Raw genomic sequence first — 17938 nt, 5'->3', positions numbered from 1 at the left:
ACATCATCAGTTGCATTTTAAATGAATGTTCTCTCATGCTGCTATATTCAGGGTACAGTTTCACAGTGACTTAAGCCCACGGTTCTTATAAATGAAAGTCTGTAGCGATGCATGTTAAGTGGTCTCCCCTTTCCTTCCTGCTGTATTTCTACCTCCTCCCTTGAGTTACCCCTTGTTCACACAAAAATGTAAAAGCTGATTCAGTTGCTGTGACCGAGATCCACCATGTCTTTGTTTCTGTCACTTAAAGTCCAATAATGGTGTATGGAGAAGAGCAAGAATATGTTTAAGAAAGGTTGTCCAAGGGAAAGGTGATGAACAGAAAATATACATATAGTCTTACTAGCAGTAAGACTGCCTTAAACTGCTACTGAACTGTAGCAGGCAGAATTCAGTAAAAGAAATGGTCCCAGGGTAAAAGAGACTTATGACTAATTGGTTTCTTGTGCAAGTCTGGTTAAAGCACTTATTTACACCTCATTCGCTACCTTCAAAACAATCTACTCCTCCACCTCAATAATTTAATGAGATGTTCAGCTGTGAAACTAAAGAGGCCATATAATGTATTTAAAAAGACAAAAATCATGAACAGAATTCCTTAGGTCAGATAAGTAACAGAGAAGAGAGATGACAAGAAATAAACCAAACTGAATTTGAGTATAGCTGAATTAGATTTAAAGAGACATAGGTCCAACATCCGTTCAAAGTATTTTTTTTTTTTTATTTTGAAGAGTCAATTCTGACAAGACTATTCCCTAAATACTACTGAAGTTTGCTGGGCAAAGAAACAGGTTAACAAGAATAATATAGTCAGCTTTTGCTTTATACCACTGTTGAATTGTTTTAACTTAAAAAAATAAATTATTATTAATCTACTAATAGCACAAGCTATTCAATTTACCGAATAGTACTTGGGGACCAAATATGACCACATTGCAGTATTTTAAATGTACACTAGATGGCAATGCATGACACTGACTTGGGGAATAATATTTTTTTTTCAAATTATTATATATACTTGAAACACTTGAATAAAACATTTAGTTTTTAAAGTGTTTTACACAACAGCAAAAACAACTGTAGATGTGGAATGTTGTTCAATTAATATAATTGTTCATGAGAGAATTAACAGAAGTGTGTTAAAATTATTTGAAGAAATTGGAATACTCTAGAAGGTGGAGAAGATGATTACAGTTTTCTGTATGTTACAGTGGTCTTAAAATTAGTACATTTATAAATAACCAATACAATTCTTTCAGCAAGGATTTGTCACATAAGCAGAATAAATTAACTTGATGAACTACTCTGATTTTAACTGTAATAAGACTGTGTTTGAAAATCACAGAATCATGGAATGGTTTGGATTGGAAGAGACTTTAAAGATCACCTGGTTCCAATGCCCCTGCCATGGGCAGGGACACCTCCCACCAGCCCAGGTTGCCCAAAGCCCCATCCAGCCTGGCCTTGAACACCTCCAGGGATGGGGCATCCACAGCTTCTCTGGGCAACCTGTTCCAGTGCCTCACCACCCTCTGAGTGAAGAATTTATTCCTTATCTCCCCTCTTTTAGTTTAAAGCCATGACTTCTTGTCTTATCACTACGCCCCCTGACAAAGAGTCCCTCCCCAGCTTTCCTGTAGGCCCACCTTTACGTACTGGAAGGCTGCTGTAAGGTCTTTCTGGAACCTTCTCTTCTCCAGGCTGAACAACCCCAGCTCTCTACTACTCCATATAGGAATATTTCTGAAACTTGTGAGATTCCCAACTGCTCTACAGCCTATGTGCTAAATTCAAGTTTCAAATGGGAGCACTTGTGCATTAACATGCAGTTGCGGGTAGTCTGGAAGTTACTGTGGAAGTGTAAATTTCTAAATTAACAGCAGTGAGGCCCTAAATAAAACTGATCTTAAGAAGCATCTGAGCTGCAGTATTTCTGAGATATCATTTCCAAAAAGTTGATAACTAGTATTCACAAATATGTTGTGCTTCTCTCCACTTGTTTTTTGAAAAAGCAAGTTCCTTAAGAACTGAACCTATGTCAAGTACCTACTTCAAAACAAGTGCTTATTAATTCTTAAAAATACTTCATGGTTTAATGGACAATTATTTCTATTCAGGACAGAATTGTTCTGATCACAACATAATTATGAACAGAAATTTCTGTTTTCCCTAATTCACATAAATAGGGCATTCTGTTTTATATAAAGCAGTATTTGGATAACTGTATGTGATGCATGCTTTCTGAGTTACTACAATATTATGAACAGAGCATCAAGGAGGCCCAGCCTGGGAAGCAGCTTAGTAAACGTCAGGTTTGACATGACCTTCGACAACCAACTAGCAGGGAGCAAGGAGCTCGGCCTGTGAAGGTTATAGTGCTGACAGAATTGCTCTGAGCCTGTTGCTGTTAATTGATTTGTGAAGCACAGTTAAACTCAGCATAACAGCAGTTTTTTGCATGCCTAGAATGGCAATATCCCTATTTCCCTGACTATGAGGTGAATGGCAGGAATTGTCATATTTCTCAAGTTTTCTGATCACAAAGAGAAGCCAGTGTTCCATCAAATGCAGCAAAAAGTGATTAAGGAGTAAGGGGGAAACAAGAGAGAAACAACAAAACAGTGGTAGTTAGGTTTTCCTTTTATTCCTTTCTCTTTTCCCCACCCATTAGTGCGGATTTAAACCTGAAAGAAGCTATCTTACAATTGAGATAGGAAGGATGTATTTAGATGTTCTGGATCTTCATCATATACCAAGCCTATAGTATTCATAATGTGCATACACAGAGCAACATTCTTAGTGCACAGTTTGAAAAAGACAGAGCACATAATTGCTTTTAATTACAGCATTTAGTTAAGTGTTAGAAAAATTCAATTTAAAAATGTAAATTCGGTATTGTTACTGCACGTTCTCCGGGATGATTTGGGGAGAAATAAGTGCAGATATGTTCCCGAAGAACATTACTTCAAATGGTTATCTATTAAATAAGGCATTATTAAGTCTAATTAATTCTTCACTATGCAAAACCTCCGAGTACAGTCAGGTACCCTTATCTATGCACCACTAATTCTCCTGCACTTTCTCTGACATTCTATTCCGGAATATACGGTACCTCTGCAGTTGCTGCCACCCACGTACCTTCATCATTAGCAGACAGTTTGCCATGGAGTACATCACCCGGCCCAGACGTGACCTCCACAGCTGAACAGAGGCTGCAAAATAAGAGCAGCTTGTGAATTTGCACAAATAAATTAGAGGTTCTTTCTTGCCATCAATTATTGGTCCTATGAATTACGATTTTGAAAGATCCACCTCGTTAACACCACTGGGTTTTAGCAGAGAATTTTTAATTCTCTGCTACACTGCACCATCAGACAGAAAATCCTGCATCTCTCCAAGGGAATTACTCAAGCAGTTCTGGGGACCATACACGCTGTAACAACGCAGAGCAACAGACAGCCGCTCAGCTTTGAGCTCAGGCCAAATATTAAACACCAGAAGAAGCAGCCACATATTTTCCAATATAAGAACAAAAGATGCATAAAAAAGATGAGAGTGATAATGAGTATCAATTTTAAAAACATATAATCTACAGGATTAAATGAGATAAACTCAAAAATCAAACACAGCTAATGCCATTTCAGAGCCAAAATGTGCAGGGTCAGAACTGTCTGAGTCTGGGACTATTTCTGCTTGCCTCTGGCTTAGAGCTGTGCTGGAAAAAATCTGCCAAGCCTGTCTGCTTTCCCCATGCTCCCGGAGCTTGCAGGCATTAAAAGCTGCAGCAGCAGATTTTTTTTTTTTTTCTCTTTTGGTTTGCAGACAGACTCCTCATGTTTTAAGAGAATAGTTCACATAGATCCTTATTTTTCTCAATCCATTTCCCTAGATCAATGCTAGAAATATTCCTCTAATCCTCCAAAATAAATGTTAGGAGTATTAATTCAGTACATTTGGAAAATAAATAGGTCTCAGTCAATCAGCTGTCAAGGTCACTGTAATGATTTAAGAAGGAGGGGAGAGGAAAGGGCGAAGAGGCTATTTCAATGAGACTGTGATAACTGAGACCACTCATTTGTATCCATAATGTATGCTATGATGAAAAGCATGGCAGGTCGCACAGATTATTATTTTTTAACACACATAAATGCCATTACAAATAAGAACAGAGTCTGGTGAAATGTCTACTCCCCTTCACTTCCTAAAAACACCTTCACCACTCCCCACCCACAACAACAACAAAAAATCTATGTCAGCATTTCCAAATTACCTTTGTCAAAAGAAGGGGCACCAAGACTGAATCCAGTATGTCATTCACTGTGCCTTAAAATTGTTCATTAATGCTAGCTTTTGTTTTAGGAATTCTCCCTTGACCACACATTGCTAGTGCTGTTAATGGAGAGACTGCTGTAAACACTGAGCAATTATTGTATGCTACATTTTTTCTTTCCTTGGGGGTGTCTGTAAAACCTGGACATAATTAAATAAATCTCTTCTTACTCTCCTTTATTATTTCACTTGTGCTTATCTCCCTGTTTGCATGTCCCCCTAGTTTGGTAACCATGTTCAATTTTTCAGGATCTTACCAAGGACTTAGGTAACAACAAATGAGATGCTGATTTCTGCAGTGGAGACATCTAGGTTTCCTGCTCACAATCCAGCAGCACCAGCCACAATACTTAAAAAGGATTGCAAAGCAGACACACCAGATGTCTTCAGTCAGTGCTATAACTAAACAGGAACTGGCTCTGACCTTGAAATTGGGTAGGCCTGTGGATGAGGCTTCTTAGTGCTGGCAGAAAGGGGTTAAAGGAAACCTGCAAAGCCGTAAACAAAATTGAAAACCCAACACCGGATCATTATGTGATGCCTGAAAAATGCCTGAAAACCACTTGCTCGCATTCTAAGCATTCAGTTTTGCTATTTGTCAAGGACTGTACTCCATACTGCCAGCCATTTTAATACAAACACTGTGCACTAAATTGCAGAATTGGCATCTTCTAGAATGCATTGCCAGGTAAGTGATGCTACAATTCTTCTCCTGTTGAAAAACTGGCAGGTGAGGTGCTCTGTTTCAGATTAGAGGAGATGTACATGATGAGTTGACTTGCGTGGCACCTTCTTACACCAGCAATAAGGAAATTACTTACTAGGCATAATCCCCATAATGAATTATGTCTGTCTTCAAATAAAGTTAATAAGTTTTGCTTCAGCGAGATCTCACATGAAAACAAAACAAAACATCAAAAAAACGGCATTATCAGAAACAGACAGGGAGCAGACCCAGCTGACCTCCACAAACAACAGCAGTCACCTAACACTCCTTGCAAAGGGGACTGCTTCAGCAGCCTTGTCCTCTGGCAAATTCTGGCTGCTGCTTTTCCAACCACATCCTTCTGAGCTCATTTCAGCTCTGATGCAGCAGCAGTGAGGAAAAACGAGAAGCCTGAAACTCACATCAGAGATAGACTGCTGGCCACAGGATGATGACACAGCTAGGAAAAAAAAAAAAAAAGTCCTTGTCCCCTAACAAGTCCTTTGCTTTTCAAGACAAAGAAAAAAAAAGCAGAAAAAAATATGGGGAAAATATTTTTCCCAAAAATATGAGGGTAGAATTCACAAAAATATGAGGGTAGATTTCACAAAAAATGAGGGTAGAAAGGGAATAACAGGGAAAAGGAGGTAAGGGAACAGAGGCAAGATGAACAACAGCTATAAAGAGAGAAAACCAGAAACTGAAATGCTGTGCATGAATTTGGAATATCAGATTATCTTTCTGCTTTTTCCTAACCCATTTTGAGAAGAATATGTGTATTCATTTGAATATATCTGCAAATGCCTCTATGATATACACTGTTCATAGTTGCATTCCTTTTCTAGGGCATATCTAGATGGTATATTAAGTGAAGTACATTGACACATTAAAGCTGCTCTATGTCCAACCAACTTGAAGACCAGGCAGAAGAGTTCAGACCAGGTCTGCACCACTCCATGTAGGCATCATTTTAGTGACCTGTTTATAATATGTCACTCTGCTGAGTACCCAAGAGCTGTACCCAGCCTCTTCACATCTCAGAGGCAGACCTTTACTTCCCATACCCTCCAGAGGTAAATGCTAGCATGGAAAGAAGTTGGTAAGATTTCCTTAGGCTGTTGGCTGAAGCTGAAAGGTTCTTGTTTTCTTGGTATTATGTTTTTAACTTCCATATTGCTGGGCACCATAAGTGGTTCATCTAATCCATAACAATGCTTAAAATGTCATCTCATGTTCAATTTTTAAGCACACTCAAATGATCTGATTAGTATAAATTCCATTAAAAAATACTTGGACAACTAATTTATCTAGATGACCTTTATACAGTAATTTATCCCACACTATTGAAGTTAAAAACTCAGATAGAAGGAACAGGAAAAAAAACAAACAACATAATTCCATATAAAATTATTTAGATGAGTATATTCTGAAACTCATTTTAAAAAGTGACTTAGGTATTTCAGGATTCTATGTATCACACAGTTGCAGTGAGAATTAGACTATTAGAATATAGTAACATCCTAGGCCAATGCAGCCCTTGTCTGATAGCAGTTCAATCTTAAAAAAAAATCACTAAATTTTAGGTGGGAAGACTGAGAAGAACCAATGAGCCAATGCTGAACATGAAACATTCATCTAAGCTGTGACAGCAATACACTTCTAGATGCATCACTAAAGGATGGTAGTCATGTTCTTTGTTTCTTCTAAGTACGAAAAAAAAACTGATTTAGTGCAACAGTTTGATCAAGGGCAAAACTGTGAAATTAATTCCAGCAAATAAAAGTATAAGGTGTATCATTTCAGAGGCTGAGAAGACTATGAGATTACAAAAATACTGTTTTAACAACTCTGGGGCAGTCTTGTGAAAACTTCTGGCATACTTGGGCAAGTGATAAAACCATACTGCCTGTGAAAAAATGTTTAAAGAATACCTACCTTGTCTGTTCTCCTGTGTAATATTAGTCATACTTCCATCTTCAGCTAAGCCTTGTTCCAGATTTTCTAGTATCTGTAGTAAATTTTTAAAGTAACTTACATGAGTTTAAACAATGCTATGTATTAAATGCAAATTATCTAAAATTGACAGTCAATATGAAAACCAACTCAGGCAAGAATGTTTCACCTAGATACAGTTCAAAATTACTGATTATTACCATAGCTAGATCAATTGCACAAAGGAAGACATTACACGGTAGAAGGATGTTAGAATTCAGGTTTATGATACTTACAGAACATTAAATGTCAGCACACTCCGGGGACATACACATTTTGTTAAACAAAACATGAAATATGCTTCACCAGAGAATGAATGTTAATGACCACAAAGAATGTCAAATTGATTTTTCTAAGAGAGCCATCCTCTCTTGACTCCTCCACCCTAAGCATGGGCTCTGGTTTCCAAAACACCTTGCTTCTTTTGTCCTTAATCAAGTATTCCCCTTAGGTCTTATTCCGACTCCCTTCTCAAACTTTGGGTTTTATTGCCTCTCTTTATTTATTATAGATTTTAAATCATCCAAACTGTTGAGTGAATGAAACATTTGTATTATGATTGGGAGAATGAAAATGTATACTTAATGAAGCTTGTGTCTCAGCACTTTTGAAATACGCAGGTGAAGTTCCATTTGAAATGCAAGTCAACTTTCCATTTTCTAATCCCATTACAGTTTCTCCAAATCCGTTCTCCCATTCCCACAAATAACCCCCTTTGTTCTATTACAAATTTATTACTTTGGTTGTAGAATACTGTTTGAGATCTCCTTCAAAAAGAGCACTAAAGCTGTTGCTCTTGAACAGCCGTTGTGGTTAGACAATTAGTGAAATATAAGGCATATCACAGTTTAGGGCCTGAGTGCACTTTTGAACACATTGCACAGAGCACTCTTACCCTCTGTCAGTATAAGAAATTGTTTTTTTTCCACACCAGGAAAGCATTCCAGTTGTGCTCAGTGGTTTGTAAACAAACACTTAAAGACAACACAGGAAATCCTCAAAAGCAAAATTAGTCTGGCCTCAGACAGTGTGTTGGTGCCTCCGACAGTCAATGAAGGGCAATCAGGACCTCCACGAAGCGAGTTCACACCATCTTAAGGTGAAAGGAATTGCCCTGAGACATACCAACCTCTTTTCATAGACTAGAGTGAAAGCCTAAAGTTAGGTGTCATAAATTTAGCTACAAGTAACTTAAGAGCTAGGAGAGGCATTCGATGAAATGACTGCAGTTACCACATGCCAGATGAGCCAGGGCCATTTTCCTGGTAAGAACTGTTAGCCCATGACAAGTACAAGGTAGTTTGATTTAGTTCATAGAGAGCTAAAGCAAGTTGCCTTACCTCAAATTTTGAGAGGCTATGAGCAAACAATTGTACAGATACCACAACTTAGTTGATAGGTGGCAATTTATGAGATCACAGCAGCATGTCTGTGAGATTGAATCCCTGTCCCAATTTCACAAGCAGTGTAGCACTTAGAAAACACTTAGAAACCGAAGCACCAGATTTAAGTATTAAATGCCTAGTATATAACAAGTAACCTTGTCAGAATAACTCTTCTCTCCCACAAGCCAAAAAAATACCTTGTTGTCTGTTTTCTATCCAGTCTAAAAAAAACATGATCTCTCTCTTCCCCTGGAAAAAATCTACTGATCAGCTTTCATTCCCAGTAAGGCTCAGAGCTCTTACTCTTGAAATGGTGTTAGCATAAGGAGGTGCCTTCATCAATGAAACATATTGTTTTGTTTGAAAAGACAATAGGTTAGTTTGACAAAGCCATTCTCTGAAAACGCCCCAACTAACAGCATCAAGAAAAAAAAAAAAAAAAAGGAAAGAATTGGATGTTAGCATACAATTAGAATATTACATTAACCATTCTGTGATATTACTTGGGGATATCTAGCTGTCACCTCAAGCTCAACGTAATTAAAACAGAACTCGGTGCTGATTTGAGGCTAATTGGTTTATTCCCTAGGTTTATCTCCTTTTGCCCTTCTTAAGTATAGGAACATCATCTGCAGTCTTTCAATATTTAGGCACTTCCCTAGTTTTCCATGAATTGTTTAATAATAAAATCACTGATTCTAGTAGTTATTCAGTGTAAGCTATGGTAGTTGACATGAAATGTTTGATTTTAACGGATCCCTTCATCCTGCTTTTCCACAGATGGTAAACTGTTTATTCTAGCAATATCATATGCGATAGCTCTAAACGTCCTTGTTTCAAATATAAAGACAAATAACATTGAACACTTCTACCATCTACATTAAACAAGCTGTATGTATGAAATATGTTTTTCCTTGTCTTGAATATTTATAAAGACACAATTTCTAGTTTAACTGGCTAGCACTGTTTCACCAAGCCTCCTGTTTCATTCCTTATCCATCACCTGCGTACCACAACTACTAACCTAGGCACGCTACCTTTTGTATTCCTAATTTCCTGTCCTTCCATTTCTTTTTTTAATAATTTGTTTTTTCTTCCACAACTTTTCATCAGCATTACCTTCTTACTCAAAAGAACCCCCCACCCCCTTTTTTTTTTTTTCTGGGTGCTTCTGTAATTGTGGCTTTTGGGGGACTCAGTTTGGTGTAGGATCATCATAATTTCTACAAACTCATCAGACAAAGCATCAGGACAAACACCTCCCAGACTGAAATAATCTATGAGACATAGAATACTTATGCATTCTTAGTAACTGATCCAGAACTGGAAGCTGAATGAAAATAAAGAGCAAAAGCAATCAGTAGCTAAGAGACTGAAAAGTTCATTAATCTAAATTAAAACAAAAGACTGGGAGATACATGAAGTGTGTATATGGAAGGGTCAAAGAGTAACACAACTTCTCTTAAAGAAGAGTGGTGGAACTACAGAGGAAGTAGCAGATGGTCAAGTGGCAAGACTCTTGAACATGAAGAGCAACTTGCAGGAGCTTTTTCAGGAAGCAGGGCAGTTAACCCACTTACCACTGCTCCACCCACCTGGTAGAGAGCACAGTACAGCTCTGCCACTTGAAGGATAAAAAAGGTAAAAAGCAAAATACATCACCCTATGGGATATGTGTATTTCCAGGAGCTCTCCCTCATTCAGCTAGGAAGCTCAGGCACAAGGAAGGGGCAAGAATAGCTTAAGCCTGACTATTGCTCTTCTCACATTTTGGTCTCCAGGTAAGCATTTATTATATAGCATGTCCTTAGCAGAATTAGCACTACGATCATGCCTATGTTTTTGAGTGAATGCTGGAAAAGAACCACCCTTTTTATGACTTAAATTACTACTGTTACTCTTACTGCCTGGCTGTTTGGAGTCCTTTTATTTCAAGGCAGACTTATAAGGGCAACAACTTGTGGCAATTCAGGTTGGGAAGACCAGCAATAACACAGAGACAGTAACAATATCACTTCATTCCCCTAAAAGACCATAACAGGCCTTTGGCATCACAGATTATTTCATTCCTAAATGCTGCACCTGTAGACAAGAGATGTAAAATATCAGATCAGATCTTGATTACAAATTTAAAGGGATGCTAGAGGAACTAAAAACATTATTGCCTATACAGGGAAAACAAAAATTATGCTTTTCATCTCAATCTCCAATCCTGATTCAGGTACAAGAAATATATAAGTAGATGAGGGCTGAAGAGACTGAGTTACCAACATAATGTCAAATTAAATATGGTTAGATCTTAAAGTCGAGTAGCTAATCCAAAGTTGACAGGCATCTGCAGAGAGCGTACAACAAAAAACAAGAGGGAATTTAGCAGGTTAAAAAGAGGTATCAGATAGGAATAACACAATTACATTAAGGAAGAGAAGCAAAATAGGAAGACAAATTTTCTTACGATAAGAATGCATTAGCATTAACCTGGAATAGCCTCCCAGGGGAAGTGGCCTCAGCTCCACAGGCTGGCTCATTAAAAACTAGAAAACAACCTTGCATTGCAGAGAGACAGACGAGGTGAGCTAATAGGTCTTTTCTCTCTCCTAGTTTTTATGACTCCAAGATCATCTCATTTACATAATGACTATTCGTACGCCCTTCTGTAAATAAGGATGACCGAAGATTATTTTTCCACTTTTTCAAGTAGGTAAGTAAAACACTAGAGGTTTTTGGTTGAAAGCTCCCCAATTAATTCTGTTACAACCCAAATGGTTCCCAAGTGTCACATATAAATATTAAGAATAATGTGTAAATTCTTTATGTTATTTTCTTGGCTATGCCATAGGTTTTCATAAGCTTTCATGTGCTTTATTCTTAAACATTCCAGGTGAGATCTAGATTATTAGACTGATAGCATTCCACACAAAAATTAAAACATATATCTAAATAATGCTTTTTTTTTTTTTTAAAATATATTTATGAGATGTCCTTTTTCATACTCTTGTTTCTATAGCTGTCTTTGAATTGCTCCAAAATACAATATATTTAATTTGGATACAAACAACTGTAGTTATATGCATGTAGTGCCTAGAAAAACTAATTGTAAAATATTACCATAGGAAGGATGGAATGTTTTCTTTGTAGTCTTCTGTGTACTTTATGTTAAAAAGGAGCCCTGGCGACTGCACTCTGCCTCTGGTGGAACCTGTCAGAAGCAATGGGAGATTGCTCCCATTAGGACTACAATTGAACATCCTAAGCTAGGAAAATCTTCTCCCAGAATGGGGAACTCCTTGGGAAGAGCCAGCAGAAGCCTCAGAGAAGCTTTCCCCAAGGGCACAAGGGATCATATAGTGATCTATGCATCTAGAGGTTGAGGGAGTAAGAATATGAGTAAACAGGTCTGTTCTTCAAGAACTTAGCAGGCAGGGAAATCCACATTTTTAATTTGCAAATGTCCTTTATTCCTATTTTATATTCTCTCGGTTCCCTTATTTAAACAAACAATCAGACTAGGTCATGTTCAAACAAAACCTTGAAGATAGTTTAGAAGCTTCCTTAGTACAGTGGATATGCTTTAAGGATAAGCACTTCAAGGAAAAGTGAGCAGGCAGAGCCACCTCAGGGTTATAAATAACTTAAGGGTCTTGTGAAGAAGTGTGTCAAGGTGTGTGTGTGGGGGAATTAATTTCCTTTTCTTTCATTCCGCTACTGACCAGTATCTTTAATCTGTGGAGAGTCATGGCTGATCACGCTGTAAACGAGATACGGCCATGTCAATAAAGTTAACCAGATGGCTGATGAACGTCCTGCTCAAGTCACTTCCTCATTCGCATCATACAATTCTCTCCCTCCTTTACAAGATAAGGAACTTCAGTCAAATTTTGGGATCTAGTCACACTTTCATTACTGAAGAGTGACAGCACAATACTTAAAACCAGATCATACAAAAACAAGATATGAAACACCTGGTCTGCTGCAGACCAGGGCAGGCAAATGTCAGTAGGCCCAGAAATCCTGCATCAGAGCAGTATAACATATCCTGGAAAAAAATAAAAATACTTTTAAATTGAGGAGGACTGTTTATGAAGGACAATGCTGGAGAGAACTTGGCAGTAATGTTATTAGATGAGATGGTCACAAACAGATAACATCATTCATGAAGTGCTAAAAAGTAGCACTTCTTGGCCAAATTAGATCTTTCTCTCAACTGTTTCCAAATTAATTCCTTCCAACTCTACAACAAATGCCACATTAATTTCTTATTACTTCAACCTTTCATCTTTTTCCCTCATAAAAGAAATAACTATTTTTAACTGTAACCACTTGGTTATACTTGGTTACCCTAGTAACTGTGCTGGAAGCAAGTTGGTTTTTATATACATAAGACCACAGTATCTATACAACTGGCAATTACCAAATTCCTACACTTGCATTATTCAATTTATTTTCAGAAGTAAATATAGGAAGCTTCCAAGGAATACCCAAAATAATCACGTGCGTTTATCTCATATACAGTTCCGAATTTTCAAATGTCACAGGTAAAGCAATAGTGCTTCATTTCTTCTAGAGGTTAGCACAATGCAACATTCGTACATAACTGTTCCATTACACTAGTAGGGGAGATCTCTGTTAAAAGCATTTAAGGATGAATGATTAATGCTCAGGGTGTTGGGTTTAGTGGGTAAGGCTTGTGCTTACAATACCACCACTCCAATTCCAGCACTGACAAATCTCATATTATAATTCAGGCCCAAATTTTGCAATGTTGCAACTTGACAAAACAAATAATTCCCCTCAGGCCCCAAAACAACAACAAAGAAAGCTTCATCAAAATAAACAAACAAACCCCAAAACAAGCTCAGCAGTTCGTCTTTATATTCCCATTTATAAAGACTGTCATTCATTTCCAAAGCCGGCTATCCAGACTATTGCTGAAGGATGGAGCAGAATCTTTTGATCATGACTGCTCTCGGGAGACCCTACCTGGAGCACTACATTCAGGCCTGGGGTCCCCAGCACAGGAGAGACCCAGACCTGCTGGAGCAGGTCCAGAGGAGGGCTGTGGGGCTGATCAGAGGCGTGGAGTGCTTCTCCTATGAAGACAGGCTGATGGAGTTGGGGTTGTTTAGCCTAAAAAGAAGGCACTGGGCAGACCTTATAGCGGCATTCCAGTACCTAAGGGGGCCTACAGGAAAGCTGGGGAGGGACTCTTTGTCAAGGAGTATAGGAACAGGACAAGAGGGTAATGGTTTCAAATTAGAAGGGGGTAGGTTTAGATTACGTATAAGGAAGAAATACATGATGGGGTGAGAAACCGTAACAGGTTGCTCAGAGAAGCTGTGGATGCCCCATCCCTAGAAGTGCCAAGGCCAGGTTGGATTGGGCTTTGAGCAACCTGGTCTGGTGGGAGGTGTCCCTGCCTATGGCAGGCGGGTTGGAACTAGATGATCTTTAAGATCCTTTCCAACCCAAACCATTCTATGATTTTACAATTAACAACTGTTTTGAACTAGCTGGATGCTGCTGAGTGAGGGAAAAAATCTCCCACATGCCCTTGAACATGTCTGCTTAATACATCTGTTCTGTGTCTTGTTGGGCAGAAGCACGAAAGCAAGAGAACTGTATTTGCACTGTTTTACTCATTTTAGTCTGAGCTGCTAAGCAGAGGAGAAGAGGATGCTGTATCCTAAAATGGAAGAGACTTAATTACTTCTATTAGTGAGTTCCTTCTCTGAATCAAGATGGAATCCAAAATGTCCTAGTTGAAACAATGTTCTATTTCAGGACAGTGAAATGTATTTCCTAAACAGTAAGAAATAGCACTGCATAGAGAAGTTGTTACCTTGGCGCAGATTATCTTCATACTGTGCAGTCTATCCAGTGACTCCTGAGGATTACCTAGGTACTGAGGAAGTTCAGCATGTAAAATCCGCATGGAGAAAGGAACCATGGAACCTAGAATCATAATTAACTTCATTAAATGTGTTTGCTATAATGATGAGTGTGTACATCCCAAAGGTATTTCTCACTAGTATACATGACACAAAGACCATTTTACCTTCATATTCTTTTTGTCTCTTGATGAAAGATGAGAAAATAACAACCTTTTTCTTAGCTATAACATGCAATGTTATATGTTTTAAATATTATTTATGTATATATTTATATATTTATTTTACATGTGAAATGTTTTAAATATGTAAACATGTATGTAACCATAACCAAGAAGGCAAGAAAAAGGTGCAACCTAATTCAGATTTTCAAGAACAAGTTGTGCATGGAAGTAAAATGTTTATTAAAGATTTTTATAAACCAGTTAAATAAACCAGTTAAAATAAAGGATTAAAAAATGGGACTTTATTCTAGTTTCCACTACCAAATTGCCCCTAACATTAATACTTATCCATATAATCAGTGCAGAAGAACAAATATGGAACTGTAGATCTTAAAAGCATTATTGCTAAAAAAAGTTATATGACCAGGGCATGCAAAAGTGCTTATGTGTAAGCTTTTTTCAAATAAACGAAGGCTGATATGAAGGACTCCTATAATAAAGGAAGAATAAGAACAGAAAATCAGAATGAGTCAAAGGAAATAATGAATAAAAACAGTATAACGAAGAACATAAAATAATAATAATATTGTAATATATTAAATCTAAAAATATATTAAGTCCCCCGTGAAATTAAGACGTTTTATAAAATAGTTCCTTTTTTTTTTCTATTAATTTCCATAGTTCTGTGTAAAGATCTGAATATGTTAGGATGAAAATAACTTCAGAGTTATAACTCTAAAGACAACACTTAGTCTGAGTTCTATTCCATTAATGTTCTCTCTTCTACCAAGAGTTACCAACTGACTATACTGTGAGACGGACTCTTCATAAAGAAAATGTATTTTATGGTTTGTTGAAAACATCTAATAGGAAAAGAATTTTAAGTAATATCCAGGAAAATAAAAGAAATGTTTTCATTTTAATATTAGTTTACTTTTATCTTGATTATTTTATTTCCCAAAGACCTAATCTTGGAAGTTTATGAGCATTCTGGCTTACTTCAAGGAGAGTTTCAGGAACTTCAGGGAATCCTAGTTCATGTAGTATCTTGCTTTCCAGCTAACCGCATATCCTTTATATAGACAATAATATTGAACGTGATCATAAACTGTTACTAATAAAAAAGCAAAACAAAACAGAAGCAAGTATAATGGGGAAACAAGCCTTGCAAAAAAAATACTGTGCTACAATTCTAATATTTTAATATAATACATTTGCTTACTTCAGGCATATTCCAATGGGATTTCCTTCTCAACTTGCCTCTTGCCTCATCTTTTCTCACAAATAGGACTCAGGAGCTTTTTATGAAGATTTTTGCACCTGTTCTTAACAGGCTTATATGTCAAAGAGGTAAATGCTATGTACAATGAGTCACTGCCTCTAGACATTTTTTGAAAGGTTGACAAAATTTTCATCACAGACCTCATTCACTAATTATGACCTTCAGAGTAAGCCAATTACATCTACATAAATTCTCTTTTGCCAAAGCTAACTATTCCCAGTGGCTTCTGTGCCTACTGCATTCCCTTAAGGAAGTACACACAAGTTTCATGCATCATCATATGTGGAATAGATATTAAGAAAACAAAACTGCACTTGAATTTCTTTTTAGTGAAATTTAAAAGGTTATTGAGCAAGTAACAAAAGATGTCAAATATTTAATCTATCTATCTTGTCTAGTACCTAGCATGACACAAGCACAGATACAAAGTTGGCAGGGGTGAAAAACAAAGGAAAGTATTGCAAAATTAAGAGCAAATTCTGAGCAAGAGCACCATGGACAAATTACTTTGCAGACAGGTGCTTTGATATTCAAGAACCTGCACTGCAAATCTATGGAAGCAAACTTGACCTTAGGCTGGTTACGTTCTCTGCCACACCTCTGGTTGACTGGAGTTCTAATTCTGCCATCAAAAAATAATAATCCTGCCAATAAGCTATGCCCCAAACCAGCTATTTTGGTAGTGTTCTTCTGTAATACTGCTAACACATAAACCATGCACCTACTGATGTACTTAACAGGATTTCCAATATAAAAGGTTAAAACAAAATGTTTTGTTCAAGCAGTAAAGCTTTGGAAAACTTGACATATAAAAGGGAAAGAATCTAAAGTTTTACATTTTTGGTTAAGGAATGACTGTGTCTAGCACTCTCAACTCTGAACAAGGCTGTATCATTCCATTCTCTTGTTAAATGTGGCAAAAGGTAAACTCAATAAACACACACAGAGAAAATCTTAATTGGTAACAGAACAGCTCAACACACAGATAGATGGATATTTAATTTAGTGCAGATGAAAGGTCTCACATCTATTTTTAGAGAAAATTATATATTTTTTTGCAAAGTACTTTTTGGGATTGCGGATTTTGGTAAGTATTGATTTTATATATTGCTGGATGAAGCCATGCAATTATGATTGATGCAATGGGAAAGAATCGCTCATTACCAAACCATATAATCCAAATTGTTGTCAGAGGATGTGAGAATAATAAATGGAACTCCAGGTCAACTTAGGCTTGACAAGAATCTACTTTATTCCCTATTACAATTAAGACCTCAGTTGTGATAAGCAGTCGGAACTATATCACCTCCAAATGTACTTTATTAATGTGTTATTTCTTAACCACCTCCTATTTCCTTCAGAGAATGTGACTAAAAAGCATACCAGTGCAATCCTTACTAAGTATGTCAGGAGTAATGACAGGTCTCACCAAAAAAAATCAGAAAGAAACACAGTGTAAAGGGCAGTCAGTGTAATGACTTTTCAAACTAGAATTTATATTACTATTTCATGCAGGAGGATTTAAAGCTCTAGCATCCATTTCTTCTCTTTGAAACTCATAACTTAACTAGTATCCTGCAAGTAATTTTACTGTGAGTATCCACCAAATTTGACCAGTGAACTTCTGTTGCTTAATGCCTGAATAAACAGGTTGCTGAAATTATATTTAATATCTCAGAAACACTGTTTCTGCCCTCTTCCTCAGTTTCATAACAATCCTTCCAAATAGTGGAATATTTTTGGAAGAAGGCACAAAACTGCATAGGTGCTCTCACAAAAGTGTAGCAATGGGGGCAAAAAGAAAAATGTGAAAAGACACTACCTTCTACCACTGGTAAGGCTGTCTTACCACTCCATGTAAACAGTATTTTGTAATACTGTTTTTCAAGTGAAATCACTCATGAAAAACCTGCAGCACTTATCCAAGCCACTTATCCACACATACTCCTGAAATACTTATTCTATTTATAAAAAAGAAACTGAGATCTTTGGGTAAGTAAACTTCCCCTGATGTGTTCCCATCTGCAAGTAGTTTAGTTAGATGATATGAGGTATGGATTATATATCTGGTTCAGTTCCTTCATTAATAAAGTGAATTTCTGGTTAAAGAGAATTATCATGAATTTACTTTAGATTTGGTAAAGCTTTCAACAAGTGGTACTTCTATAAAGCATCAATACAGTTTACACATA

At 37.1% G+C, this 17938-nt stretch overlaps 1 protein-coding gene across 2 annotated transcripts in view; it reads right to left on the bottom strand.

The window, feature by feature from the left end:
- The window catches only part of TRAPPC12 (trafficking protein particle complex subunit 12), a 53292-nt gene that overhangs the window by 9955 nt on the left and 25399 nt on the right, over positions 1 to 17938 (bottom strand). For both annotated transcript variants that reach the window (XM_084515403.1, XM_084515404.1), the window contains exons 6-8: positions 14252 to 14364; positions 6971 to 7043; positions 3139 to 3212 (exon numbers count right to left, since the gene is read on the bottom strand). In XM_084515403.1, the coding sequence (XP_084371529.1) occupies positions 3139 to 3212; positions 6971 to 7043; positions 14252 to 14364 (260 nt within the window). The remainder of the gene's footprint in view (positions 1 to 3138; positions 3213 to 6970; positions 7044 to 14251; positions 14365 to 17938) is intronic.

Source organism: Aythya ferina (assembly GCF_964211825.1).
Source record: "Aythya ferina genome assembly, chromosome: 3".
In the NCBI taxonomy this organism is placed as follows: Eukaryota; Metazoa; Chordata; class Aves; order Anseriformes; family Anatidae; genus Aythya; species Aythya ferina.
The sequence above is the reverse complement of the archived record's forward strand: the minus strand, read 5'-3'. Positions and strand labels throughout refer to the sequence as shown.